The sequence below is a fragment of the Cynocephalus volans genome, chromosome 8 (assembly GCF_027409185.1).
Source record: "Cynocephalus volans isolate mCynVol1 chromosome 8, mCynVol1.pri, whole genome shotgun sequence".
Classification (NCBI taxonomy): Eukaryota; Metazoa; Chordata; class Mammalia; order Dermoptera; family Cynocephalidae; genus Cynocephalus; species Cynocephalus volans.
The window spans coordinates 12841717-12869592 of NC_084467.1; the positions used below are offsets into that span (position 1 = coordinate 12841717).

Below are 27876 nucleotides of genomic sequence, written 5' to 3' on the forward strand. Positions count from 1 at the left end.
AGGAGCTGGCGGGTCAGCTGAGTTGGTTAGAGCAGTGTCATAACACCGAGGTCAAAGGTTTGGATTCCTGTACCGGCCAACCACCAAAAAAATGTAGCAAAATTAGTACTAATATTACTAAGTGCCAGACACCATTTTAAGCTCCTAGATTCTTTCACTTAACTCTCATTATAACCCTGTGATGTAGAAGCTATTATTATCTCCATTTAATGGGTGGTGAAACTGAGACACAGAGAGGTCATGTAACTTGCCCCAGGTCACACAGCTAGTTAGTGGAAGAGCCAGGATTTGAACCCAGGCATTCTGCCTTCAGAGTTAACCTGTTAACCACTGCACTATCCACCTCTCTGAGACATAAGGGATGGTGTTGTTTAGTACATCATGGTAGTGGATATTATTCTTGTTTCTAAAGGCCCTTGGGAGATGTGTCAGGCTGTTGTAAGCACTTCATGTAAGTACATATATTTTTATAACAACTTCACAAGGCAGATGTTACCTCATTATGCAGATTTGAAAACTGAGGCCCAGAGTCAAAGAGTTAAAAGGCAGTGGGTTTGGTTGTCTTTGTGGTTGAGGCTCTTGCCCCCAGGCTCCTACCTCGGGGCCCCATTCCCGCCCAGCATCCTGCTGACTGCAGGAGGCTCAGGGCAGGGAAGTGACATGGGGCACCTGCCTGCCCTCTGTCCCACAGCCATAGACAGCTAGAGCAGCTGGAAGAGAAGCGGTCAGGGCTGGTGAAGGAGCTGGTGGAAGTGAGGGAGGCACTGAGCTGTGCCACACTGCATCGGGACATGCTGCAGGCCGAGAAGGCTGAGGTGGCAGAGGCACTGACCAAGGTGGGTCCCTGTATGCCACACAATCACAAACCTCCCTCTGACCCTAGGTCCCACACCTTCTCATTCTGGCACAGACTGATCCCTATTTCTGGCTGACCTCTGAGCCTGGTCTCAGACTGACCCCTTCCTTCTGGACATGGGCTGAACTTTGACCTAGGCCGCAGACTGACCTCTGATCCCAGCCATAAGCAGACCTTAATTAGTGGCCATATCGCTCCTTTTCCAGCTGCTTCTGGGGGTAGTGCCTATAGCTCAGGGCATCCAATCTCATCTCTGGACACAGGTCCAGGAGTCTGGGAGAGTTGGGACCACAGCCTGGAGAGTCCTAGGCGGGTACCTGCCCCACTCCCTGCAGCCTGGGCCCTAAGTAATATCACCCCTAAACCCTACTGGGGGAGCGGGAGTGGGACCCTCTGCCCTCTGGCCCTGCCCTGCAACATGAGCTGGGTTCATGGGTTCTTGCACAGCTCTGCGATGTGTGGCTTCTTTTAAATAGCATCATAAGCATCAGGCTTTCTGTAGCGATTTTTCTTCTGTCTCGTGTTGTATGTCCCTCATCATCTCCCCTACCCCATCTCTGAGGTCTATCTCTCATGTCTCTTCCTGTGTCTCTCCATCCCCACCCTCCTGCCACTTCCCATCTTGCCCCGCCTTTCCCTGCCACCCTGGTCCTGACCCTGCAGGCTGAGGCCAGCCGTGTGGAGCTTGAGCTCTCCACCACCAAGCTGAGGGTAGAGGAGGCCTCTCTGCGGGACTCCTTGTCCAAGCTGAGCGCCCTCAACGAGAGCCTCGCTCAGGACAAGCTGGGGCTGAACCGCCTTGTTGCCCAGGTAAGCCACCCGCCAGCAGGTCACCTGCCTAGCCCACCTGTCCTCCCCTGTCAGTGAGACCCCACTGAGGCACCCCAGACCCAGCCTCTGCTCACACCCCCGACACCCTGTGCCTATCTGTCTTGGTCCCTGCCTCTCTGTCTCTGTCATTCTTTGTCTCTGACTCTGTCTGTCTGTCTTCTCTCTCATGGTATCAGAGAAAAGAAGCTCCGTGGACCCTCCTTTGTGCTCTTCCCTCCTCCGTGTCCACACACCCAAGGGCAGTGCCCCTGGCCCCCTAGGGAGCCTCCCTGGGCTGGCTGTGATGGGTGGGTGGGTGGAGGAGGCATCCCTCACCCTGCTCACTCAGCCCCACCTCCGCCTGGACCCCACAGCTGGAGGAGGAAAAGGCAGCTCTGCTGGGCCGGCAGCGACAGGCGGAGCAGGAGGCCACCTTGGCACTGGAGGAGCAGGAGCGACTGGAGCAGGTGCGGCTGGAGCAGGAGGTGGAGCGGCAGGGTCTGGAGGGCTCCCTGCGGGCAGCGGAGCAGGCCCGGGAGGCTCTGGAGCAGCAGCTCCCCACTCTGCGCCAAGAACGCAGCCGGCTGCAGGAGCAGCTTGCCCAGGTGGGCTGAGTGTAGGTGTGGGGGGTGGGAGCAGGTGGGAAGGGGCCCAGGCTCCCAGCCTCTTGCATCTTGTCCTGGGGTAAGTCATAGGCTACTTCTAGGCTTAAATTCAGCCCCACCTCTGCTAGCTGGGGACCTCAGACAAGCTACCCAACCTCCCCATGCCTTAGTCACCCCATCTATAACATGAGGCTGAGAGTTATCACAAAGGGTTATTCTAAAGAATATGTGAGAAAATCTGTGTAAGCACTTAGAAGAGAATGATCTGGCACTGAGTCACCACTCAGTATAGATCAATTATGTGATAGTAAGTGGAAACTTAGAATTGGAATCTTAGACTTTCTGGGACATTACAGCTAGAAGGGACCTTAGGATTTCAGGGGTCCAAGGACATTTATACAGTATCTGTTCTGTAGGGCACACGTTCCTACAGGTCTTTAGAAGATGGGGCATCTCCCCATCCCAGAGCTGAGTGAGGGTGCTCATTTTTGCATGCATGTGCATTGCAGTTCTAGAGAAGGCTGTGATTTGCCCAGGTACATACAGCAAATCAGGGCAGAGCCTGGGCTCAAACCCAGGACTCCTACCTGTCAGGCCAGGGCTGGGTCAGGCCAAGAGCTGGCGTGCTGCATGATGAACAGGCTGGAGGATTCTGGAAGTGGTGCTCACAATCCCTGGGTGGGGGCCAGCTCTCTCGGCAGCTGAGCGGGCGGGAGCAGGAGCTGGAGCAGGTCCGACAGGAGTCACAGCGGCAGGTGGAGGCACTGGAACGAGCGGCCCGGGAGAAAGAGGCGCTGGCCAAGGAACGGGCCGGCCTGGCTGTGCAGCTGGTGGCAGTAGAACGTGAAGGCCGGGCCCTGTCAGAGGAGGCCACACGCCTGCGGTAAGGCCCTGGGCTCTGCCCAGCCCATCCTAGGTGGGGGGGTCCTCCTAGGGCCACACCATGACCAGCCATGCCCTGGCATTGGTCCACAGAGGCAGTTACTTAGGAGCCTGGCTTGCCAACATATCCTGGCTATGGCTCTGCCTTCCCCAGGGAGTGTGGGCCCGGTCAGGCAGGTAGGCTGGCACTCAGCCCATGGCTGGCCACGCCCTGAAAGCCACAGATTCCTGGGGCCGGGGAGGCTGAGTCTCAAGGCCTTAGGGACAATGTGTACTGCAGCTTGGAGAAGGAAACCCTGGAGAGCAGCCTGTTTGAGGTGCAGCGGCAGCTGGCCCAGCTTGAGGCCCGCCGGGAGCAGCTGGAAGCTGATGGGCAGGCCCTTTTGCTGGCCAAGGAGACCCTGACTGGTACGAAGGGCTGGGGGTTGGGGGGGATCACTACGCCCAAACTGCCACCTGTTCTTCTGGGGTCTCACAGAAGTTTGGAGCATTGTCTTAGGAGTCTGGCTGGCCTGGGTTCTATCCCTGTGCTGCCACTTAGAACTGAGCTTCCCTCGAGCAAGCCCCTTCCTTGCCTATCTGGGCTGCGGATTCCTCATCTGATAATTAGAGGTGATAATGCCCGCCTTCTCAGCCAAGTGAGAAAAGCATGTGAAGCCCTTGGCACAGTGCTGGGCTCCATCAATGGTGGCTGCTGTTTATTCATCATCAGGGCAGTTAGAAGGTTCCCAGCTCTCTGCAGAGGCACCAGCTGACTCTCTTGGCTCCACAATCCCAGCCCCACTTTCCTGCATGTTCCCCACCCAGTCCCTGAACTCATCAAACGTTAACTAAGCACCTGCTTGGGTCGTGGAAATTAATTTTCCTGTCTACGTCCACTGAGCCAGAGAGAACCAGAAGAGGAAATGCTGGTGGGTTTCCCACTCAGGAAATGTTTCCTACATGGGCCACAGTGGGGCGAACCTTCCCTACAGACACCTCCATTAGTGCTGACAGTTACACTTGACCAAGTATGTTGATGGCAATCAGCCATTAAGGGAGATGCTTTATGTAAAGCTAGGCAGCTTTGGGACATTACTGATCTCCTCTGAGTCTCCATTGATGAGGATAAACTAGACATGTTATGAAGACGAAATGAAAATATGTCTGTAGAGTACTTAGCCCGGTTCTTGACCCACAGTCAGCACTAAGTGCTGACTGAGTTGTTATATTTAGAGATTTTTATATTTTTAAATATTTTTCCCATTTGGGAGGCCCTTCTTGTCAGTCATTTTATCCTTTTGATGCCATTCTAGGTAAGCAGAGAGGTAGACAGGGCCCTTGCAGCAGATGGGGAAACTGAGGCCCAGAGAAGGCGAGCCACTTCTCCAAGGGAACCCAGCTAGATGCCAGGTGGACCCTTTCCCCTCTGGGATTTTGCCCACAGGGCTCACCTGGCCTGAGTCCTGGCCCAAGGGGAAGTTTTGATCCAACTCCTCTCCCTCTGGTGCAGGGGAGCTGGTGGGCCTGCGGCAGCAGATGATAACTACAGAAGAAAAAGCAGCTCTGGACAAGGAGCTGATGGCCCAGAAGCTGGTGCAGGCTGAGCGGGAGGCCCAGGCCTCTCTGCGGGAGCAACGGGCAGCCCATGAAGAGGATTTGCAGCGACTCCAGCGTGAGAAGGTCAGGCGGCTGGGTAGGGGCGGGCAGGGCTCAGAGCCACTGTCTCCTCTGTGACCTCAGGCGAGTCATCCTTCTTGCTCTGCCTGGTCTCCACATCTGTGAAATGGGACTTTATCTCTGGTGTGGAAGCCACAGGGGTAGCTGAGAGGGTCCATGGAGGGAGGGGTCCTTATCAAACATGCAAATTCCGAGTCATAGCCATGGTGTGCAGGCCTGGTGATCTTGATGCAGAGAGTCCACAGGCACATTTGAGAAAGGCTGACCTAATATATAGCAGAAAAGCACTTTTATCTGCTAAGGTCCTATCTGCATATCCAGGATCACTGAGACCTGAGCATATAAGAAAGGCAAGGGGCCAGGGAGGTTACTAAAACACTGGCTTGGAATTATATTGCTGGGTTTGAATTTGATCTTGGTTACATATTGGTGATGGCTCCTAAGGTCTCTGTGCCTTTATGTCCCCATCTGTAGAAATGAGGATAGGATAGTTTAAGGTACTCTGAGGATGAGGTGAGATAGTGACTATTAGTAAATGCTCCATAAGTTATTATTACTGGTACTGGGATACTCTCCAGAGTGGCCCTAAGGACAGGGGCCCTGAGCCGCCCACCCTGAACAGGGCTGCCTGGGACAGAGGTTCAGGCTGTTGCTGCATGACTCCAGGGGCACCATTCACACTGTAGTCTCCATGTGTTTGGGTAGATATTATCACACTTCTCCAGCAGATGGCAGTGAAGCATTTGAGGCAGGGGCACTTCTGTCTGCCTTTCACAAAGTTGCTAGGTGTGCCCCGAGTGAGTGGGCTGTTCTTTCCCTGGGGGCTCCACCCCCCCCCAGTCCCCAGGGAGCCAAACTCCTATGACTCCCCCTTACTCCTCTTGACCCTTGTACCACCTGGCTCAGACTCATTAATGTCCCCAAATCTATCCTCTTCTCTCTGGACAACCCCCTAATCTAAAAATCAGATTGTCACCTTGGCTCAAGCACCCCCCCATTACCCCACCCTCCTCAGAATCCCCTCAGCCCACACGCCCAGCTTGGCCTGGCTGCAGCCTGTGGCTCTGGCCCCGTCACTCACAGTGTCCCCTCAGTTTCCCTATGTATCCTGTTTGCTCTTCCTCCAGGGCTTTTCAGAGACTGTACTCTTGGCCTGGGGTTCTCTTTCTTTTCTCTCCTTTCCTGGCTGATGGCTGCTTGTCCCTCCTCCTGGGAATGTTCTCTGAGCCCTCAGGCCAGTCCAGGCTGTTCCTTGGGGCTTTCACAGCCCTGGTGTGTCCCCATCACAACCCTTATCATCCCACTCGTAGTTTCCTGGTGGCCCATCCTCTCAGGGTACAGACACCCTTACTGCCCTGAGGTTTGAGAGGGGCTGCCTGGGCCTAGCCTGAGGTCACACGTGGCCGGACTTGGTCCCCCAGGAGGCTGCATGGCGGGAGCTGGAAGCAGAGCGGGCCCAGCTGCAGAGTCAGCTGCAGCGGGAGCGGGAGGAGCTGCTGGCCCGCCTCGAAGCCGAGAAGGAAGAGCTGAGCGAGGAGATTGCTGCCCTGCAGCAGGAGCGTGACGAGGGCCTCCTCCTGGCTGAGAGCGAGAAGCAGCAGGTCTGTGAGTCCTGCTATGGCCTCTGTGTGGCCCACGGGCACCCATTCTGGGTCTCTTCCCTGCTTGGCCACCCTGAAGCTAGAAGCCCTGGGACAGGCCACTTCCCTCTCTGGGCCTCAGTTTCCTCACCTGCAGGGTGGGGGAACTTAGGGGTTTATGTGAAACATCGCTGAGCCCCATGCCTGGCACACAGTGGGAGCTTGCCGAGTAGTAGTGACAGTCAGGACACCAGGAAATCTGTCCCACATTCTCCCATCCTCATCCCAGTCTGGGCTGGGCATGGCATCCTTGTGATGGCCTGAGCAGTCCCCACGGTGCCCACAAACATCAGCTGCCCCTCGCCCAGAAGAACTAATTCCTGACATTCCCATAGTATAATGGAGACAGGGAAGACCGTGTCCATATCCTCTCCTCATCACTGTGTCACCCTGGGCAAGTCACTTTACCTCTTTGAGCCTCAGTTTTCACGTATGTAAAATGGGAATAACGAAAGACTCTGTTTCAGGGTTGTTGTGGCAAGTTAGTGAGATCTATAAATTGTGTCCATGTCCAGGGTCATTGTTACTATCATCGTGCCCTTTTTCCAGGTCTGAAGAGGGGATGAGCATGCCCACTGAGGCTGCCGAGCCCCCAAAGGGCAGGGAAAAGCTTGAGCATGCCCCTAGGACCAACCAACCCCCTCCAAGCCCTTTGTTCCTGCCTCTGCCCAGGCCTTGTCCCTGAAGGAGTCTGAGAAGACAGCGCTGTCAGAGAAGCTGATGGGTACACAGCATAGCCTGGCTGCCATCTCCCTGGAGATGGAGCGGCAGAAACGAGATGCTCAGAGCCGGCAGGAGCAAGACCGGGTAGGGCAGGCTGGGCAGCTAAGCCTCTATCTGAGACGGGAGGCATAACCCTGCCTGCGAAGTCCTCAGGCCCTGCCCATTGGGGGTCCCTATCTGAGAGAGGTGGCACAGCTCTGCCCTGGTGAATCCTCTAGTCTGAGGGAGGGACCAGCTGCTTGGACAGCACTCACTAGGCATTGGAGGATCAGCAGAGCGTCTAGCAGGCCAGCGGGAGGGGCTCTGTTTGGAACAGACAGTGGACAGACAGTTCAGCCAGTGTGTTGGGAGCAGCAGGGGACCTGGTGGGGCCCAGCAGGACCAAGTCTGAGGAGGCCATCTATCCCAGAGCACTGTGAACACCCTGACGTCCGAGCTGCGGGACCTACGCGCCCAGCTTGAAGAGGCTGCTGTGGCCCATGCCCAAGAGGTGAAGAGGCTGCAGGAGCAGGCCCGGGACCTGGGCAAGCAGCGGGAATCCTGCCTGCGCGAGGTGAGCCAGCCACCCACGTCTTCCAGCAGCACACGCTAAATGCCACTGTGTGCCTGCTGGGGGCCCAGCCCTGTGGGGCCCCAGAGAGAGTAGGATTCCTCCTTGCATTTGAGGACAAATAATGGCCAACTTAGGAGGCGGCAAGCATTTATTAAGTACCTGTTGTGTACAAGTGGGACCCAGGGACTCGAGGAGGGGTGAGTGGAGTCCTGTCCTCTTGGTGTCATCCACAAAATGATCCTGATTGATGATTAGGTCAGGCCAAAACACTGCTGACTCCAGCATGCCTTACCCCAAATGCTAACTCACAGCTTGCGGTCTGAGTCACTGCAGATGGTTGGGGCAGGTGTGCCGTGGCCAAGAATGTGGGGTATGGGCCTGTTCCTGCCAACACTGCCTGAGGGGGGCCCTGAGCCCTGCCCTGTGGACACCACCATGCTCACAGGCAGAGGAACTTCGGACTCAGCTGCGCCTGCTGGAGGACGCCCGTGACGGGCTGCGGCGGGAGCTGCTGGAGGCTCAGCGCCGGCTGCGTGAGAGCCAGGAGGGCTGCGAGGCCCAGCGCCAGGAGGCCGGCGAGCTGCGGCGCAGCCTGAGTGAGGGTGCCAAAGAGCGCGAGGCCCTGCGGCGCTCCAATGAGGAGCTGCGGGCCGCCGTGAAGAAGGCTGAGAGCGAGCGCATCAGGTGGGGTGACTTGGGGACCATCCCGACTCCTTCATCCAGCCCATCCTTCTCGCTGAATCTTGTGCTGGAACCTAACTTTACCCCCAAAGCTCTGGGCAAAACGCACGGATGGGGATTTGTGTTCCCTAACCACACATGAGGCATTTTAGGTGATTTTCCTCCCTGTAGAAAGAGAGAAGGTGGCAGCAGGTGGGGTTGAATCCAGACATGGACCCTACCTGCTGTATCACCCTGGAAACCAGATCCCCTTCTGGAGTCACTGGTCTACCTCTCCTGGCCAAGACCTTGGTCCCCAACCCTGGAGGGCTCAGCTCAGTTGGAGCCATGTGGGCTGGCAGGACTTGGGGCACCTCTAGGCCAAGAGCTGGCTGGATCCACTCCAGGAGTCAGGGGAAGGGACTTCTGTGTAGAGCTGCAGAGTGGACTCTTCCCAGGTCCCAGGGCAGCCTCTGACCTCTGCCCTCTCCAGCCTGAAGCTTGCCAACGAGGACAAGGAGCAGAAGCTGGCACTCCTAGAGGACGCCCGTGCAGCTGTGGGCAAGGAAGCTGGGGAGCTGCGGGCTGGGCTGCAGGAGGTGGAGCGCTCACGGCTGGAGGCTCGGCGGGAGCTGCAGGAGCTCCGGCGGCAGGTACCCTTCCCCTGCCACCCCCTCCCCTGTGGCTTGTTGTGTGCCACAGGCCAATAGCACCCCCTTCTGGAGTTGAGTTCCCCCATATTTAAAACCAGGGGCTTGAACCATCACAAGTCTTCTTACCTAACCTTGGTATTAACGGATGGGTTTTGAGGACTCTTAAACCCCTGAACCTGTGCAAAAGTCTGTGGACATTTGTATACACATTCGGGCTCACATTTCTCCAAGGAGAGAAACTGGAGCTCTTGTCCAGTTCTCAAAGAAATCTGTGAAAGGCAAAAGGTGCAGGTTCTGTGAACTAGATCAGGGGCTGGCGAACTTTTTTGGTAAAGAGCCAAATGGTAAACATTTCCAGCTTTATAGGCCATAAGGTCTCTGTTGCAACTATTCAACTCTGCTGTCATAGTGAGAAAGCAGCCCTAGACAGCGTGTGAACAAGTGCGCGTGGGCTCCAGTCAAACTGTGTTTATGGACACTGCAGTTTAAATTTCATGTAATTTTCATGAGTCAAATATTGTTCTTCTTTTGATGTTTTTTCAACCATTTAGAAATGAATCATTGTCAACTATTTAAAAATGTAAAAATCATCCTCAGCTCACACCCTTACAGAACCAGGAGACCGGCTGCATGTGGTATACCACCTGTAGTTTGCTGACCCCTGAACTAGATGATCTGTAGACTCACCAATGACAGCAAGCATTGAGCAAATGCCTGCTATGTCCTGGGCACTGCCCTGGACACTGTGGGCTCAGGCTTTCCCACTCTACAAGACTCGAAGAATAGGAAAAGGCCTCATTTGGCTCCTTGGCTCTGCCGAATCCAGAGATATCACAATCTGATATCCAGAGACACTCTGATACCCAGAGATACCACAGCCTGAAAAACAAATTCTCTCCACCTCTCACTATAGCCCCCTCCACCCAGGCCCCTTCCTGAGAAATCACAGGAGTCCCCGAAACGAATGGACATTTGTGCGCCAAGCTCTTGCTGGCTGCTGTGCATGCTACAGCATGATCCCATGTTACCCTCACGATAGCACTGTACAGTAGGTAGGCCTCACCCCCCACCTGCCCCTGGGGGGAAATATGGGCTTAGAACAAACTTTGGCATTCCACTTGTCTCGGACTGAATCCCAGTCTGCTACTTGTGGGCTGTGTGACCTTGGGCAAGTCACTTCAACTCTCTGAGCCTCAGTTTTCTTATTTGTTAAATAGGGATAATGTTAGTACCTACACCATATAGGGTTGTATGAAGATGAAATGAGTTAATATAAATGAAGTGCTTAGAGCAGGGCCAGACACATGGTAAGCACTCCAAAAAAGTTCATCATTGTGGAGGTGAAAGGTGACCCAGGGAGCTGTGGTTCTTGCCCTGTGGAACTCCTGGTCTGATAGGGGCTTGGCCCTCCTGTCCCCTATGAAAGGTAGTTTTGAGCCCATTGCTTAAATGGTAAACAGGCCATTGGTGCCCGGTTGCTGGACATGGCTCGAGCTCAGCATGGTCATCTAGGGCAGGCTCCCAGTACTCCCAGATTTGGGGTGGTACTTGATGCATATATCCCTAGAGCAATGGGTCCTGAGTGACCCTGGAGCCAGGACTGGGCAGGGTGTAGGGGCAGAGCTGAACCAACTGCTGTTCCTGCTCTCTCTTACAGATGAAGATGCTGGACAGTGAGAACGCCAGGCTGGGCCGGGAGCTGGCAGAACTGCAGGGCCGCCTGGCGCTGGGCGAGCGGGCAGAGAAGGAGAGCCGGAGGGAGGCTCTGGGCCTCAGGCAGAGACTTCTGAAAGGCGAGGCCAGCCTGGAAGCCATGCGGCAGGAGGTAACTGGGCAGGTGGCTGGGCTGCCTGGAAGGGGAGGGCGAGGGTTCTAGGAGGTAGGTGGGCTGCCCTGTCCTCCCTCTAGTGGGAAGCAGGTGGGCACTCCAGTGCTGGAGTCATTTTGAGAGACCACTCGCTGGGACTTGTTCCTGTCCCCAACTCCTTTAGACTCTTCCCCAGTTATAACAACAGCAACCTGAAGAACTATGGTGCAGGAACAATATGGGGGGACGGATAAGGGCGGGAAGGCTCTGTAGAGACAACATTGTTTGATTCTCCCAGCAGCCCCATGAGGTAGGTCCATTAGCCTCATTTTACAGAGAGGACCAGACACTGAGGCTCAGAGAGACCAAGGGATCTACCCAAAGTCACATAACTACCCAGGTCTACCTCCAAAGCCTGCACTCTTTCCTCTCTGCCTTTTCTGGCTGTTTCACTGCCGTGAATTGCTGTGTGGCCTTGACAGAGTCACTTAATCACTCTGTGTTTCAGAGCACTCACGGGAGAGGGGCTAGCACAGCAGACGCTGTATGGAGGGGTCCGGCACAGGTCCTGGCATCCAGGTGGTGCTCAGTAGATGGTGTTTCCACTGATGACCATGATGTTGACTTATCTTCCAAACCAGAGGGTTTTGTATGTGTGTGACCACGTATCCCATCAGTAAATAATTTTTTAGTACATGCCCTCATTGTATGTAGATTTTTTTTTTTTTTTTTTTTTTTTTTTTTTTTTTTTGTCGTTTTTTCGTGACCGGCACTCAGCCAGTGAGTGCACTGGTCAGTCCTATATAGGATCCGAACCTGCGGCGGGAGCGTCGCCGCGCTGCCAGCGCAGCACTCTACCAAGTGCGCCACGGGCTCGGCCCCATTGTATGTAGATTTATTGATAAATTGTGTGCACTGAGAGGCAGTGTAGTCTAGTGGTTAAGAGAATAACGTCTGGAGCTAGAGTGCCTGGCTTTGAATTTCAGCTCTGCAGCTTACTAGCTGTGTGGCCTTGGGCAAATTACTTAACTACTCTGTGCCTCAATTCCATCATCTGTAGAATGGGGCTGATTCATACAGTAGTAATTAATTTTTTTTGGAAAGTACTTAGTCCTATCTGTGTAAGTGTTAGCTATTATTACTTTTTTTTGTTTTGGCGGCTGGCTGGTATGGGGATCCAAACCCTTGACCTTGGGTGGTGTCAGCACCACCACGCTCTCCCAAGTGAGCTGACTGGCCAGCCCCAGCTGTTACTGCTAATAAACTGTGTACATTACAAGGCTTATACACAGAAGAAAGGAGACGAAACAAATTTAGTAACCTCCCCCCACACTCCGTGGATGTTCATGCACTGCCTGCTGGGGTGGAGAGCACGAAAGCAGCAGGTGTTGTGCTGTTGGGGCGGTAGGATGCGGCCACTTGGGGTGGTGATCTCCAGCCAGGGCCTGGGAGGCCGGGCGTCGGGTTGGGGCAGCCGTGCTGACCCCCACCTCCCGGCTTCGCCCCCGCCCCAGCTCCAGGGAGCCCAGCGAAAGCTGCTGGAGCAAGAGGGCGAGTTCCGGGCCCGCGAGCGAGGCCTGCTGGGCTCCCTCGAGGAGGCGCGCGGCGCTGAGAAGCAGCAGCTGGACCACGCCCGCAGCCAGGAGCTGAAGCTGGAGGCGGCGCGGGCCGAGGCCGCGGAGCTGGGGCTGCGGCTGAGCGCGGCCGAGGGTCGGGCGCAAGGTCTCGAGGCCGAGCTGGCCCGCGTGGAGGCGCAGCGGCGCGCGGCCGAGGCCCAGCTGGGCGGCCTGCGCTCGGCCCTGCGCCGGGGCCTCGGCCTGGGCCGGGGCAGCGCGCCCAGCCCCTCCGCACGGCCTCTGCCCGCGCCGTGCTCCCCGGCCCAGGACCCGCCTGCCGGAGGTGAGTCGGGCGCCGCGGGGGGGGGGGGGGGAGCGGGGGCGGGTCTCGCGGGGACCCCGCCCCTCGGCCCCGCCTCGCGACACTTCGTCTTTCTAAGAGCCCGCCCTCCTCTTGGCCACGCCCCTTGTTGACCCCTCCCTAGCCCCGCCCTCTTGCCGAGGCCCCTCGACCTCACTGGTCCACGCCCTCTCTGGGACGCTTCTTTTTAGTGGGGTGGATTCTGATACCCCAACTCCTTTTACGAGTCTTTGAGGCCCTGTCCTCTTAATTGACCCCTGTCTTCTCTCCACCAGCACCCCATTCTCCTCAGCCTGCCATCCCCAGCTCCACACCCCTCCACCATGCCTGGGACCGGACATCTTCCCCAGACACACAGCCAGGCCTGTTCCAGGATCACATTCGTTCAGTCACTTAATACTTATTCAGCACCTACTGTGTGCCAAATACAGTGTAAACACTGGGGATGGATCAGTAAGCAAAAATGACAAGCCCGTCTGCTGTTACGGAGCTTAGCGTCTAGGACTGGGAGTAGCAGACAACAAACGTGATAAATAAGTTAGACAATAAACGTGATATATAAAAACACAATGTGTTGGTAAGGGCTGGAAAATAGATAAGAAAAAATAAGGCAAGGGGCTGGCTGGTTAGCTCAGTTGGTTAGAGTGCAGCTTTATAACACCAAGGTCATGGTTCAGATCCCCATACCAGCCAGCTGCAGAAAAATAAATTAAGCAAGAAATATTGCTGGTGGGAATGTAAAATGGTGCAGACACTGGAAAATAGTTTGGTAGTTCCTTAAAAAGTTGAAAATAGAATTACCGTACGACCCACCAATTCCACTCCTAAGTATATATCCAAAAGAATTGAAAACAAAATTGGGATAGATATTTGTACACCAGTGTTCATAGCAGCATTATTCCACAATAGCCCAAGGTGGAAACAACCCAAATGTCCATCAACAGATGAATGGATAAACAAAATGAGGTATATACATACGGTGGAATATTATCCGGCCTTAAAAAGGAATGAGTCTAATACATGCTACAACATGGATAAACCTTACAACATTATGCTAAGTGAAATAAGTCAGTTGCAAAAGGATAAGCATAGTATGGTTCCACTTATGTGAAATATCTAGAATAGACAAATGTGTATAGACAGAAAGAAGATAGATGTTACCAGGGGCTGGGGGGGAGGGGGGAATTGGAAGTTATTGCCTTATAGCTACAGAGTTTCTGTTTGGTGTTGTCTTATTTGCCGGGGCTGCTGTAACAAAGATTATAAATTGAGCAGCTTAACCAACACAAATTTATGTCCCATGGTTCTGGAGGCTAGAAGTTGGACATCAAGTTGTCTGCAGGGACATGCTCCCTCTGAAGGCATGGGAAGGATCTGTTCCAGGCCTCCTGGTTATAGTTGTTCCTTGTCTTATGGCAGCATAACTCCAGTCACTACATGGCCTTCTCCTTGTGTGTGTTTTTGTGTCTAAATTTCCTGCTTTAATAAAGATACCCATCATATTGGATCAGGGTCCCCCCGTTTCAGTACGACCTCATCTTAACTAATTACATCTACAGCGAACCCTATTTCCAAATAAGGTCATATTATAAGGTACTGGGGGTTAGGAATTCAACATGAGGTTTTGGGGGACACTTGGGAGAGCATGGTGCTGGTAAAACCAAAGTCAAGGGTTTGATCCCCTTATTGGCCAGCCGCCAAAAAAAGTTTTGGGGGATACAGTTCAATACATAACAGGGTTATGATTTAGGAACAGATAGTGATGATGGTTGCACAACAGTGTGAATGTAATTCATGCCACTAAATTGTACACTTAAAAATGGTTAAAATGGCACATTTTATATGTATATATTTTGTCACAATAAGGAATGTTTTAAGATAAAGGACGGGGGACACGGAGAGTCTCACTGAAAAGGTGATAGGTAATGGAAGAGTGAGGTTGTTGAGGGAGCACCTAGGGGAAGAGACTCTGGGACAAGTGGAAAGGTCCTGAGTGGAAGTAACCCCGTCCTGTGAACAGCAGGGGCAACAGAGCAGCACAGAGTGTAGCAAGCAAGGAGATGAGGATGTGGGGACAAAGGGCCTGTGCAAGTAGTCCTTGCAGGCCACTACAGGGGCTCTGGCTTTTAACCTAAGGGATGGGATCTTCCAGGGCAGGGAGTGGAGGTCCTGACCCTTTGGGTATCTGAGTGGTGACCAAGCTCCTGTCTGCGTGACAGTTAGGTGTCACTTGGTGAGTCAGGAGGATGCTAATGGCAGGACCCCTGTCCTGGAGTTCTGATGCTGACCCCCAGGTGCTGCCTGTCTCTGTCTGCCCTGCCCCCTCCCATCTGTGCAGGCAGGAGAGGTCATGGCTCCTGCATGCCTGAGCATATCTTCTCTTCCAGGAAGCGGGGAGGGGCTTAGCAGCCCTAGCCCCTTAGAACACAGCCCTGGGTCCCAGCCACCATCTCCAGGACCTACCACCTCCCCTGTGCATCCAGACCTGGACCCAGAGGCAGTGCGGGGGGCTCTCCGGGAATTCCTGCAGGAGCTGCGGAGCACCCAGAGGGAACGGGTGAGGCTGGGTGTGTGGCTGGATAGGGAACCGGATGGCCGAGTGTCCTGGAGGGGCCACAGGGTGTCAGAACAGGGGTCTTCCCCTCTCCCCCCACATTGGGGCTGCAGGATGAGCTTCGGACCCAGACAAGTGCCTTGAGTCGCCAGCTGGCTGAGATGGAGGCCGAGAGGGACAGCGTGACCTCACGGGCCAGGCAGCTGCAGAAGACAGTGGCCGAGAGTGAGGAAGGTGAGTTTGACTCTCGGGGTCTCCGCTCTGCTCTCATGCTCTGAGCAGCCCTGTGACCTGACTGAGGGCTGTCTCCCACAGGGGACCCTCCCTGGTCAGCCTTACCCATGTCCAGACTTGTACACCCTCAAGGGTGCAGATAGGCAAGCCCTGCGGTGGGTGGAGTGCAGGCCGGGCATTTTGTGGCCTGGTTCAGGTCTTGGGGCTGTGCCTGGCCCTGTCTGATGGGGCGGGATGGTGGCCACAGCCCGACGCAGTGTGGATGGGAGGCTGAGTGGCGTCCAGGCAGAGCTGGCACTGCAGGAGGAGAGCGTGCGGCGCAGCGAGCGGGAGCGCCGGGCCATGCTGGACCAGGTGGCTGCACTGGAGAGGAGCCTGCAGGCCACCGAGAGCGAGCTCCGGGCCAGCCAGGTGGGCAGGAGCATAGGGCCAGCGGGGGTGAGGGGAATCTGTGTATACTTGAGTGGATGTCTAAGTCCTCCCGTGGGTTTCTTTGTCTGCTGGAGTCACTCTGCAGCCCGCTGGAGTGACCAGCCTGTGACTCTCTACAAAAGCATGTTCAGATTTTATCCTTGCATTCCCTGTTGAGGTCACTAGGCTCTAGAAAAAAGAACTTGGGCTTTTGAACCTAACAGACCTGGGTGCAAGTCCTGGTTGTTGGCCTTGGGCCAGTCTATGGTCTGTGTCTCATTTTCCTCATCTGTAAAAGGCAAGAGCAATAATTGCCGCACAAACGTGAGGCACAGAAATGGTTCACACACAGGTGGTGCTCAGGGGGCCTGTTTTCTTCTCTCTGTTTTGTGTGTCTATATAACCACGTGTGGTGTTCTGGATTTTTTATGTGTGTTTTGGGGGACATCTGTGTATACCTGTGTCTGTCTGTCTGTCTGGGGCAGGAAGCCCAGGCCCTGGAGGTGACAGTCTGGGCTGCTGAAGCCTTGAGCCTTCTTACGGCCAAAGATTCCCTTCCTCCGTCACCCTTTCCTTCCCTGGCTCTCCAGTACTGACCCCGACAGCCCAGCGCCTGCCTCTGGCTCTGGGCCGAACTCGAGCTGGATTGTTGTGTCTGTAGCTTCAGCTCTGGCCTTGGGCCCAGCCACAGGGACTGCGGGAGGAGGCCAGGAACAAAGCTGGTTAGGAGCCAGAGTAGGGGCCTCTGGGCCCAGACAGGGTAGGGTTGGGGCTCCGAGCAGCGCAGGAGAGGGGCCAGGCCTGGGGTGGGGGTGGGGAGGCTGTAATAACATTCCCCTTGACCCACCCTGTCTGTAGGATAGTGACATTCATTGAAGGACCCCCTAGTGTTTTCTTGTCCTATCCCCACTTCCCAAGCCTCCTTCACTGTCTGACCCCCACACAGGGGACGGAGGAGGATCATTCCCTAAAACTCTGGAACAGTAGGACCCACACAGAGCTACCCAGCTCAGCTCAGGTTACACATGCAGCTTCTGGGCCTGCCTCTGGAGCAGGGGAAGGGCCCTGGAATCTGCATTTTTACAGCCCCTCTCCAGGGCTCTTAGGAGCAACTAGGTTGTGGTAGCCCTGGACCAATCCAGTCCCCCCACTCTACAGATGTGAAATAAGGCCAGCGAGCGGGAAGGGATAGTCCTGGGTCACACAGCCCATTAGACTCAGCCAAAACTAGAAGGGGGTCTGGGATCCTCCTATCACTCATCCTGTGAACACGTGGGGAGACTGAGGCCCCCAGAAGGTCACAGCCTGGTCCCAGGTCACACAGGGAGTGGCTGGGCCAGCCTCTTCCAGGCTGCTCCCTACATTCTCCTAAGGGTCTGAGGGATGTGGGAGAGGGGTGTGTGGCAGACTGGACATCTGGGCCTGAGCCCCCCCCCCCACACCTGCAGGAGAAGATCAGCAAAATGAAGGCCAATGAGGTGAAGCTGGAGAGCGACAAGCGGCGCCTGAAGGAGGTGCTGGATGCCTGTGAGAGCCGCACCATCAAGCTGGAGCTGCAGCGGCGCTCACTGGAGGGGGAACTGCAGCGCAGCCGCCTGGGCCTGAGCGACCGCGAGGCCCAGGCCCAGGCCCTGCAGGATCGGGTGGACTCCCTGCAGAGACAGGTGGGCCCCTCCCCGACTCACAGCCACATCATCTGCATGCCCTGTGCCAAGTGCATTACAGGGACTATGCAGTCCCCCCAACCCTGTGAGTAACACGGATTATCATCATCCCCATTTCATGGATGGACAAATGGAGGCTCAGAGAAGTGATGTCATTGCCCAAGACCACATAGCTAATAAGAGACGGAGCCAAAATTAGAATTCAACTGCTGGCTGGTTAGTTCAGTTAATTATAGCGAGTGCTGCTAACACTGAGGTCCTGGGTTTGATCCCTGTACCAGCCAGCAAAAAAAAAAAAAAAAAAAAAAAATTAGAATTCAGGACTGTTTGAAGAAAGAGACATGTGGGACAAGTTAGAGATGTAGATTTTTCTCATTTCCCATTGTGCCTTGGCTGCTAGGAAGCTCAGGCCTAACTGGAATGTTCAGTAACTATTCTAGCTGTGCATGGACACCTTTCAAAGTCAAAACCAGAAAATATCAGGGTTGTGGTGTCATCCCTTCTCTTCCGTAGCAGGGAGGAGAGGGGAATGAGGACAGGGAGGAGACCACAGGGTCTGAGGCAACCGGTTTGATGGTGCTCTGGACAAGGGACGTTAACCACCAGTGGGACAGGCCCAGGTTGCAGTAGGCTGAGCCAATGGGTATCAATGATGGAGGCCCAGAGCGAGGTGAAAAGGGCTTGGGTTAGGCACAGCTGGTAGAGGTCACAGTGGGAGCAGAGGTATAGAGGCCAGACAGGAACAGAGTCCCTTGACTGTCCTGTCTGTCCTGCCAGGTGGCAGACAGCGAGGTGAAGGCAGGGACCCTGCAGCTGACAGTGGAGCGGCTGAGCGGGGCCCTGGCCAAGGTGGAGGAGACTGAGGGGACCCTGCGGGACAAGGTGCAGGGCCTGACAGAGGCCCTGACTCAGAGCCGTGCCAGCCTCACCAGTACTCAGGACAAGAATCTGCGCCTGCAGAAGGCCCTGACTGCCTGTGAACATGACCGCCAAGTGCTCCAGGTATGGGGTTCCAGGGTCTGCCTGGAGGTGGATCCAGTGAGAGAGTCAGCCTGTAAGAGCAGGCTTGGAGGGGCCTGGAAAAGAGCCAGCCAGTGGGGCAACCAGTTGGGAACCCAGAGGAGCAAGTCAATGAGAGGTGACTTTGAAGGAGAGGTGGGCCCAATAGAGCATCAGTCAATGAGAGAAGGCTCTGGGGAGGTGAGCCAATAAGATAACGTGCCTATTAGTATAGGACTGGGGGGACCCCAGTGCAGAGTTAATGGGGAGAGTTGGGGTCTGGGTGGGAGGCCATGGGCCAGGCTTGCTGTATAGTTCACCCTCCCAGTGAGTTGACTACCCCTGTCCCCCCAGGAACGGCTGGATGCTGCCCGGCAGGCGTTGTCTGAGGCACGGAAGCAGAGCAGCTCCCTGGGCGAGCAGGTGCAGACGATGCGGGGTGAGCTGGCAGACCTGGAGCTGCAGCGGGCGGAGGCTGAGGGCCAGCTTCAGCAGCTGCAGGAGGTGAGAGCCAGGTGGGCCCACTCTGTCCTCAGGACTGTCAAGCCCTTGGGATAGTGTGGGACCTTCCCACCCATCTCCACCTTATCCCAAACCCTGGCCTAGCCTCCTGTGAGGAGCATGGTTCATTCAGTCCATACCCCTATTATCCAGATGGAGAAACTGAGGCCCAGGGAGGAGTACTGTGTGGCCTCAGGGGACAGTTCTCTGATGTGGGCCTCACAACAGCCTGGCGAGTGAGTGGGCATGGTGGGCCAGCATCTTCATCCTCAAGCTTCACATGGATACACTGAGGCCCAGAGGGGTTAGGGACCTGCCTGGCTTCTGCTACAGGTGCTGCGGCAGCGGCAGGAGAGTGAGGCGGTGGCTCTGCGCTCCATCCAGAAGCTGCAGGATGAGCGGCGGCTCCTGCAGGAGCGTCTGGGCAGCCTGCAGCGGGCTCTGGCTCAGCTGGAAGCCGAGAAGCGAGAGGTGGAGCGCTCCGCCCTGCGGCTGGAAAAGGACCGCCAGGCCCTCAGGAGGACTCTGGACAAAGTGGGTCTCCCCCTCGGGCCCTGCCCTCACTTCTTCTGGGCTTAACCATCGGGGATCCTGGCTGCACATCGGGGGTTCTGCTGCCTCTGTTGGTGTTGTTATTCCACTGGGGTTAGGAACTCTGGACCCTGTCTGGGAGCCCCTTCTTTCCCCTCAGTACCCTAATTGCCTCCCCCTCTCCCTGCCCAGGTAGAGCGGGAGAAACTCCGTAGCCATGAGGACACAGTGAGGCTGAGTGCAGAGAAGGGCCGCCTGGACCGCACACTCACGGGGGCTGAGCTGGAGCTGGCCGAGGCCCAGAGGCAGATCCAGCAGCTGGAGGTCTGGTTCCTGCTCACCCAGCCCTGGACACCCTCTCTCCCTAGTCCTGAATCCCATCTTCACCCCCAGCCTGAGTGCTAAACTGTCCCAGGGCCAGAGTCTTATGGGGGTGTCCCAGCCAGATAGGGAGGGAGGGGTTCTCCTCGAGGTAGAGAGAAAAGACACTAAAGAACTGTTAGCACGTGAGCCTGTCTGTTCATGTATGTTGTGGACGTGTAGATATGAGTGTCCATGTGAGTATCCTTGTGCACGTAGCATGAATCTTGTGCATGGATGTGGCGTGTTTACGAGTTATGAATATGTTATACGTGTGTTTTGTACAGATGTTCTCATGTATGTAGATGTATGTAGGAGTAATGGGATTTTGCATATATGGATGCATCTAGGTGAGCATGGGTACGTATTTACATGCTGCTTTTGGGCCTATATGTATGTGGGCCCGTCTCCATGTTTGAATACGTGTGTGTGTCTGTCTGTCTGTCTGAGAGGGGGTCACCGGGCACTCTGACTCAGGATTCACAAGCTTACTGTCAGGGCCCAGCAGGATTGGGGACAAGCAAGGATCTCTCCTGCATCCCCCACCTGTGCCAGCTTGCCCCAGGGAAGTGCCTGACACCCCATCACACACATAAGCATACACACACACACATGCGTGCACACACACGCACAAGCACATGCACACACGCACAGGGCCAGAACCCTGACTTGTGGCCACTCCCTGCAGGCCCAGGTGGTGGCACTGGAGCAGAACCATAGCCCAGCCCAGCTGGAGGCAGATGACCAGCAGCGGCTGGAGCTGCAGCAGGAGGTAGAGCGCTTGCGCAGTGCCCAGGTGCAGACGGAGCGGACTCTGGAGGCGCGGGAGCGGGCCCACCGCCAGAGGGTGCATGGGCTGGAGGAGCAGGTACTGCTGGAGGAGCAGGTACTTTCCCCTGGGGAAGACTGGGCCAGGTTGGAAATGTGGGGCTGGAGGGGCCAGCCCGTGGCTCACTCGGTAGAGTGCGGTGCTGATAACACCAAGGCCACGGGTTCGGATCCTATGTAGGGATGGCCGGTTCGCTCACTGGCTGAGCATGGTGCTAACAACACCAAGCCAAGGGTTGAGATCCCCTTACCGGTCATCTTTTAAAAAAAAAAAAAAAAAAGGAAATGTGGGGCTGGAGGAAGAGGAGGAGAGGGCTGGTCATGACCTCATGAGGATAAGTAGTCGATGGCTGCCATCACTGGCAAGGGCCGGATGGATCAATGCTGCTATCAGCTGTGGCTGGACCAGGGGCTCAGCCCCTCTTGCCATGGCTGTGCTTTCCTGTGGCTCCGTGCTCAAGCAGGCCCTCTCCTTGGGTGGCACAGGTGGCCTCAGCAGCATTAGCTTCAGATTCTCCCAATAACCTGTGACCCCAGAGGAGGAAGGGGGCCTTCTTCCTGAGAGCATCAGCAACAGTGCCAGGTCTGGTCCTCACCGGCCAGCTTCCCGACCATGCCTGCCTGACCCAGCCATGTCTGTAGGGCAAGGCTGCTCTGATAGGTCAGGCCTGCTCATGTGGCCATAGAGTCTGGGCTAGAGCCAGGCCCACCCAGATGACAAAGGGAATAAAGAATAGCGGTGGGGTGGTCCCCAAAGACAGCTGACTCTGCTACAAGGAACAAAATGAGAAGGGAGGGATTCCCCGGCTTTTAATGAGACCAGACCTTTCCCAAAACAGGCAGCATAGGGTCCCTCTGGGTTCTCAGCTGCACCTGAGGGTCCCTCCATCAGTCACCTCCCTTTCTCTGAAATCAGGCTGTGGACCTGGGCTGGCCTTACCTTCTCTTTCTTTCCTAGGTGTCCACACTGAAGGGACAGTTGCAGCAGGAGCTTCGAAGGAGCTCAGCATCCTTCTCCCCACCCTCTGGCCCCCCAGAGAAGTGAGCCCTTCCCAGCCAGCATCCTGGAGAGCAGCCCCATCCCCGGGGCAGCAGAGGGACCTCCTCTCCAGCACAACCCACCCAGGCCTGGTGCATCGGGGTCCCCAGAGCTGGGGTGGGGTGAGGAGGAGCGGAGTGGCCATGCTGAGGGACAGGGACACCAGCTCCAGGCCAGATCCAGCAGTGGCTTCTCTGCGGGCCCCACCTCAGCTCAGCCCCTGGGATGAGCCACTCTGGGTTGTACAAGGTCCTCCCTGAGAGTAGTTGAGCCGAAGCCAGGGGTTGGGGAGAGCCCTTGTCTCTGGCCCGCCCCGCAGCAGGCGCCTGGAGGATGGGCTCATGGGAAAGAGGAGGGGGCCGAGGCCCAGGGCAAGGGTCAGAAATCCAGGCCCTGACCCTGAGTTCCCAGAGATCTCTCCGCCTTAGTTCTGTCAGGACATTCCTCAGAAAGCTCAGAGTCCCTGTATTTTTATATCTTTTTACAATGTTAACTGTTCAGAACTGTTTTTTGTAACAAGAAGACCGCATTTTCTAAAAACAGTTTGCATAGACACGTCCCTTTTCTGTACTGTTGGTGTGCCTCCTTCACCTGGGAGGAGACGGGAGGGGACACAGGTGGGACCTGGGGCAAGAGGGATGGGGCCCCCTAGGGAGGGGTGCTTGGGGAGATAGGGGTGCAGAGAAGGGCCCGTGTTGTGTAAGAACTTACCAACCTCACAGAGTTTCAGGGAGGCCTCTGGGGTCCTGGGCCATGTACTCCATTTAACAGATGGGGCTGTTGAGGCTTGGGGCTGTGACCTGGCTGGCGCAGCTGGACTCTTTGCAGCCAAAGCTTTCCTCCCCCTTTCTCTGGCTCCTCCTCAGGATGCAGGTCCCACCCTCTGGACAGTGACAGGCCTTACAGGCAGCATGCGAACAAGCACAGGCTTGCCCTGGCTGTGCTGAGTGAGCCTGGGCAAAGCTGCTTAAGCTCTCGAAGCCTCAGTTTGCTGGTCTGTAAAATGGGAAACTACCTCACAAGGTGGCTATAGGGAAGTTCACACAGGAGGGCTCGGCGTTTCAAGGAGAAATTATGCTCATCTTCATCTGTTGGAGTCAACAGCCGGATGCTGTCCCACTCTGCCACTTACAGCTGTGGACACCAGGGGGAGGGGGTTACTTGATGCCTCTGGGCTTAAGTGTCCCTGGCTGTAAGATAGGACGTTAGTTGTACACACCAGAGACGCCTGTTGGGACTATTAGATAGGAGAGTGTGCTGGACATTCATACACAGCCTGTCCCCCCTCCCTCAGGCTGGTCAGAGGGAGTTGTCAGAATGTCTCGCCTGTCTCTGCCATCTTAGAGGCAACAGCCTCCCCCCTCCAAAAAAAGCCCTTGATGTCAGAGTCTATATACCTTGACCTCCTGCCTCACCCTCTTCATTATGCTCCCACCTTGGCTGGCCAGAGCTGTCCCCGCCCTCCCGGTGATGGGGACCCACGCCTTCACCAAGAGCCCTGATAATGAGAAAGCTGTACCTCTGAAACCCATTCCCCATGCAGCCCCCAGCAACACGCACATACACATCCACATGGCCCATCTTTCTGGGCAGGTCAGAGCTGAAGCCTGGAGGGTGAGGGGCAGGGCTGGGACTGCAGAAGCAAGGTCACAAGTCACCTGAACAGCCTCTCTCTCTGAGGGTTGGGTAGCCTCTTGGTGGGCACAGACAGCCTGGGAGGCACCTGGCTGCCCCCTCTGTGTTCTCAGCTGAAAAAGTGACTCAGTCTTTTGTAAAAACTTGTTTTTAATTTTGTATAAAACAAAGGTGGTCCATGCCCGGGGGACTGTCGGAAATCCAAGCAGACCAGCTGGGGTGAGGGGCATAGCTGACCGACCTCGGGGGACTGTCCTCAGAGGGACTGAGAAGGCACGTCAGGGACCCAGGTCCCACAGAGAGGCCTGGGACACCCCCCAACAAGGGGGCAGGGACTGGGTGGTGGGGAGCCCCCGCTGTGGCCCAGGGGTAGCCACAGGCTGGGGAAGGGCCCTGAGGCACCACACCCCGCACCCCCAGGGCTGCAGTCCACTAAATTTTTACACAATAAAAGGAATGTGGGTCGGGGAGAAAAGCACCAGGTCAGGCATGGCCTGAGGATCCATGGATCTGAGGAGGGTCCAGAGCTCAGGATGCCGGCTCCATCCTAGCATCCCCCACAGCTCCTGGCGCAGGAGGCCGCCACAGACTGGCACAGGCCGCTGCTGGCCATGACGCCACATTTGGAGAACTTGTCCCGACACAGGTCAGCTGTTTGGGGGAGGGAGAAGGTGGGGTCAGGGTGGGGTGGGGTGATGGGAACGGCTACCCTTCCCCCACCCAGGTGATGGGGGAATTTTTTTTTTTTTTTTTAAAGATGACCGGTAAGGGGATCTTAACCCTTGACTTGATGTTATCAGCACCACGCTCACCCAAGTGAGCCACAGGCCAGCCCTAGGGGGATGTTCTGAGGATGAAAAGTAGCAGTGAAGGGAGCTCAGGATGCCCTGGAAGTGGGACCTGACATATAATATGTGCTTAATAAACATCAGGTGGGTGAACGGTTGGCCAGATAATGAAGGTGTGCGGGCAGGCAGAGGTCTGGGGTGGTGGTTTCCTACCTCGGAGGAGCTCCTCGTGGGCACAGACTGTGCGGACACAGATCTCCTTGTTGACAACATACACACGGCGGAGGCTGGGGGCACGGGATCATGGGTGATCAGCCCCCGACCTTCACCCACCCCACTGGACAGAACCTGGCATTGGAGCCTGAGAGTCCAGGTCCCAGGCCTAGGCTCAATCACAGAGTTGAGCTCAACTTCAGGATTCACTGTATTTCCCCAAGCTCCCACCTTGGCTGGCCAGAGCTGACCCCTCCCCACTCCCGCACCCCCGCATCCTCCCCATAGTTCTCCCTACGGCTGCCCAGCTGCGTTCACCTGTAGAAGCAGACCTCGTTGAGACACTGTTTGCAAGGCTTGTGTATGGAGTAGAGGCGGGTGCATGGGTACTGTTCCTCGCGGCAGTCTGGGTGACAGGCAGGATCAGTCTAGGGGCCCAGAGCTAAGCGGGGGCAGCCTCCAGCCTCACCCACTTGAGACTGGCCCACGGGGTCTAGGTACCCCCCGCACCCTCAGGCCCACCCACATGTACACACGCAGAGCTACCCAATTTTATACAAGGTACATATAGAAATTCACAACCACACTTAGAAGCATATATTCAAACACATGTAAGTTCAAACACAAATCCAGCGAGGTCACAAAAGTCTACACCAAGTCACAAGCAGATTCTCACATGCTTCCAGTAGCCCCCACAAGAGTGAGCACACAGACCCTCTCCCACATGCACAGGCTCTTGGCTGGGGCAGTACACAGGGCACCACTCAGCGGCCTGGGCTCCCTGGCCCTTCCTTGCCTCACCACCTGCACCACCCAGTCCCTCTGGCTGGCAGGAAGCCTCCAGCATTCCCCCTGCCCCTCCCAGGGTCTGTGAGGAAAGGGGCCCTCTCTAGGCTGTGGCCATCTCAGCCTCTAGCCAGGCCCACAGGGCAGGGCGGGGTCTCCCCGAGCTGCCTGGGGGGACTGGAGATGCCAGCCTAAAGCATGGGCACATCTGTGGGCTCCCCCCACCCCCACATTACCACCAGCAGCCCATACTGCCTGACCCAGCAAGAGCAAAAGGCCTCTGTCCTACCAGCACCGCCCATCCTCCACCCCAACTTCTAGGTCTATGCCTCTGTTTCTCCAGCTGTCAGGAAAGCTCTTACCAAGAGGCCCAGGCTCTGTGGGCTCCGTCTCTGCATTTCCTGGTTCTGGTGTTGAGAGAGAGGCAGGAAGGGATCACTGGGCGGGGTCTATTCAGGGTAGGGGGGTCACCTCTCCCAGCTCTGGCACAGAACCCCCACTCCCAGGGTTGACAGGGAGTTGAAGGGAATGGGAGCAGGGCCTGTGGCCTACCTGGGGTGGGGGCTGGGATAACTTCCTGTTGGACTTGCTGCTGGGACTGGAACTGGAACTGTTCCTCGGGTGGCCGAGGAGTCACCTCTGCAAAAAGGGATGATAAGGGGGTCTGCTCCCTCTTTTCCCTCCCAGAGTCCCCATGGGCTCCTCCACCCCAGCTGCCCACCCATCCTATCCTGTCCCCAGCCCTTTACCTTGATAATCATAGTAGTCTGGGTTGTCTGAAAACAAAGATGAGTGTGGAATTGGTGGGGGTCAGGCTAGCCCCTAAGCTCCTAGCCCCAGGTGCAAACGAGGTCACAAACCTCAACTGAGCCAGGCACCAACCCCTGGGGTTCCCATCATCCTACCCAACCTGGTCCCTGGCTGAGCCATGCACATCTGGGGAGCCAGGCCTTGATGACATGGCAGGGCTGGGGGACACCTGGGAGTGGCATGGCCCTTACCGATCTGGTCACTGTAGTGGGTGTACTGGACGTGGTCAGGGAACGGAGGCAGTGGGTCCAGGTCATATTGGCCCTGAGCCAGCAGGCCTGCTGTGGGGAGAAAAAGCATGTGGGGGTGTCCTGCAGGGAAGGACATCAGGGGCCCGAGGTGTTTCTGGGGAGGTTAGGTAGAGGCACAGGGGCAGGCCTGTAAAAGCCGAGGACCCCATAACCATATTTAGATTCACAGGATCAAACTCCTTCCTCGACCATAAAGGCCCTTACACACCCTATCTCGTGTCACCTCCCTGCCTTACCCTGTCCCTCTCCCCCGCTGGCCTCCTAGATGTTCCTGGGACTCAACGTGCTCCTGCTGTCTCAGGGCCTTTGCACTTGACTCTCCCCAAGCATGTGATACCTACTCGGCTTCTCCTCCTTCAGGTCTCGCCTGCAATTTCAGCTCTGCCATGAAGTGGTCACTAGCCTGCCGCGCTCCTGTTTATTTCCATCACAGCGCTCACACAATCTGAAGTTTGGCATGTCTACTTTAATATCTGCCGCCCTTCCCTAGACTGGCAGCATGGCGAGGGCAGAGATTTGTCTGCCTAGTTCATTGCAGCATCTCCAAGGCCTACCCAGTGCCTGGCACATAGTTGGAGCTCAACACATATCTGTTGAGTTAATGAACTAATGAATGAGTACTAGATCTGGCAGGGCCTTTGTGATCCCTACTGATATCTCTTCACTTGACTAACAGGGACGCCTTCAAGGTCAAGATTGTGTAGGGTGGTGGGGCCCCAAATGACTCTAGAACCCAGGTCTCTGGCCTACCTGCCTTGGGTGCCCCCTACTCCTGCACATGGGCTCTCAGGAGGGGCAATAAGTAAGAGGAAAAGCATGGAATCCTGGTGCCTGGCATGAGCACACCCTCCAGCATCCTGTCTGCCTGCTGCCGTGGAAGGTTGGGGGAAGGGCCTAGGAGATGCCTTCAGACTCTGGTACAGTTGGCTGGTTTAGTCTGTGGTCCAGGCAGGCAGGAAGCCCTGGGAGCTGGAGAGCTGAGCTCTGGCCATAGGGCATGACAAAGGCTCACTGTGAGCTCCCTCCAGAAATTCCATTCCCACCCCACATAAGAGGGGCTACCCCTGCCCTGGGAGCCACTTACCAGGCAGGACTAGAATGAAGAGGTAGGCAGCTCTCATGGCCACAAAGTGAGGCAGGCTGGGATGGCGTTAGAGGACAGCTGGGGGAAGAGGAGCGGGAGAGCTGCACCCCAGGCCCATGAACCCAGGACTGCAGAGTCCACCTCTGGTCCCCTGAATTCAGCCTGGAGGAGGAGGCATTCAGAATAGAAGCCAGGCATGTGGAGGGCCAAGGGCTGGGGGCAGGGACTACTTTGGAGGGACATCTGTAGTCCCTGCTAGCCCACTTGGGTTTTTAGGTTAACGGGGGACAAGGCCTCCAACCTGCCTAGGGCTGATCTTTTTTTTTGTGGCTGGCTGATACAGGGATCTGAATGCTCGATCTTGGTGTTACAACACTGCACTCTAACCAACTGCACTAACTGGACAGTCCCCCTCCAGGGATG

General features: G+C 56.0%; 2 protein-coding genes across 3 annotated transcripts in view; one reads left to right on the forward strand and one right to left on the reverse strand.

The window, feature by feature from the left end:
• CROCC (ciliary rootlet coiled-coil, rootletin) overlaps positions 1–22347 on the forward strand; it is a 39924-nt gene extending 17577 nt beyond the window's left edge. Inside the window, exons 14-36 of the mRNA XM_063104721.1 lie at positions 692–836; positions 1520–1666; positions 2041–2271; positions 2961–3154; positions 3434–3561; positions 4646–4815; positions 6234–6413; positions 7125–7259; positions 7585–7728; positions 8174–8412; positions 8882–9041; positions 10699–10866; positions 12363–12747; positions 15153–15322; positions 15433–15553; positions 15801–15964; positions 17413–17628; positions 18406–18630; positions 18982–19131; positions 19462–19662; positions 19852–19983; positions 20708–20887; positions 21806–22347. Of these exons, the coding sequence (XP_062960791.1) occupies positions 692–836; positions 1520–1666; positions 2041–2271; positions 2961–3154; positions 3434–3561; positions 4646–4815; positions 6234–6413; positions 7125–7259; positions 7585–7728; positions 8174–8412; positions 8882–9041; positions 10699–10866; positions 12363–12747; positions 15153–15322; positions 15433–15553; positions 15801–15964; positions 17413–17628; positions 18406–18630; positions 18982–19131; positions 19462–19662; positions 19852–19983; positions 20708–20887; positions 21806–21892 (4072 nt within the window). The 3' untranslated portion in view covers positions 21893–22347. The remainder of the gene's footprint in view (positions 1–691; positions 837–1519; positions 1667–2040; positions 2272–2960; positions 3155–3433; positions 3562–4645; positions 4816–6233; positions 6414–7124; positions 7260–7584; positions 7729–8173; positions 8413–8881; positions 9042–10698; positions 10867–12362; positions 12748–15152; positions 15323–15432; positions 15554–15800; positions 15965–17412; positions 17629–18405; positions 18631–18981; positions 19132–19461; positions 19663–19851; positions 19984–20707; positions 20888–21805) is intronic.
• A 1644-nt stretch (positions 22348–23991) lies between these two features.
• MFAP2 (microfibril associated protein 2) lies at positions 23992–27506 on the reverse strand. Of its 2 annotated transcripts, none has more exons than XM_063106921.1 (8): positions 27454–27506; positions 26310–26399; positions 26058–26084; positions 25861–25947; positions 25671–25715; positions 24841–24928; positions 24523–24596; positions 23992–24172 (listed from the first exon to the last, which is right to left on the reverse strand). In XM_063106921.1, the coding sequence occupies exons 1-8, from the start codon at positions 27488–27490 to the stop codon at positions 24069–24071; spliced, it is 552 nt and encodes a 183-aa protein (XP_062962991.1). In that variant the 5' UTR covers positions 27491–27506; the 3' UTR covers positions 23992–24068. The 2 variants fall into 2 exon arrangements, with proteins under 2 accessions (XP_062962991.1, XP_062962993.1); XM_063106923.1 differs by having other exon boundaries at positions 26310–26396; positions 27454–27505.
• Positions 27507–27876: the final 370 nt, after the last annotated feature.

Coding starts and splice junctions, on each gene's coding strand:
- MFAP2 (XM_063106921.1), bottom strand. CDS start 27,490: ATGAGAGCTGCCTACCTCTTCATTCTAGTCCTGCCTG. Junction 26,400..27,453: donor CTTCATTCTAGTCCTGCCTG/GTAAGTGGCTCC, acceptor TTCTCCCCACAG/CAGGCCTGCTGGCTCAGGGC. Junction 25,948..26,057: donor AGACTACTATGATTATCAAG/GTAAAGGGCTGG, acceptor CCCTTTTTGCAG/AGGTGACTCCTCGGCCACCC.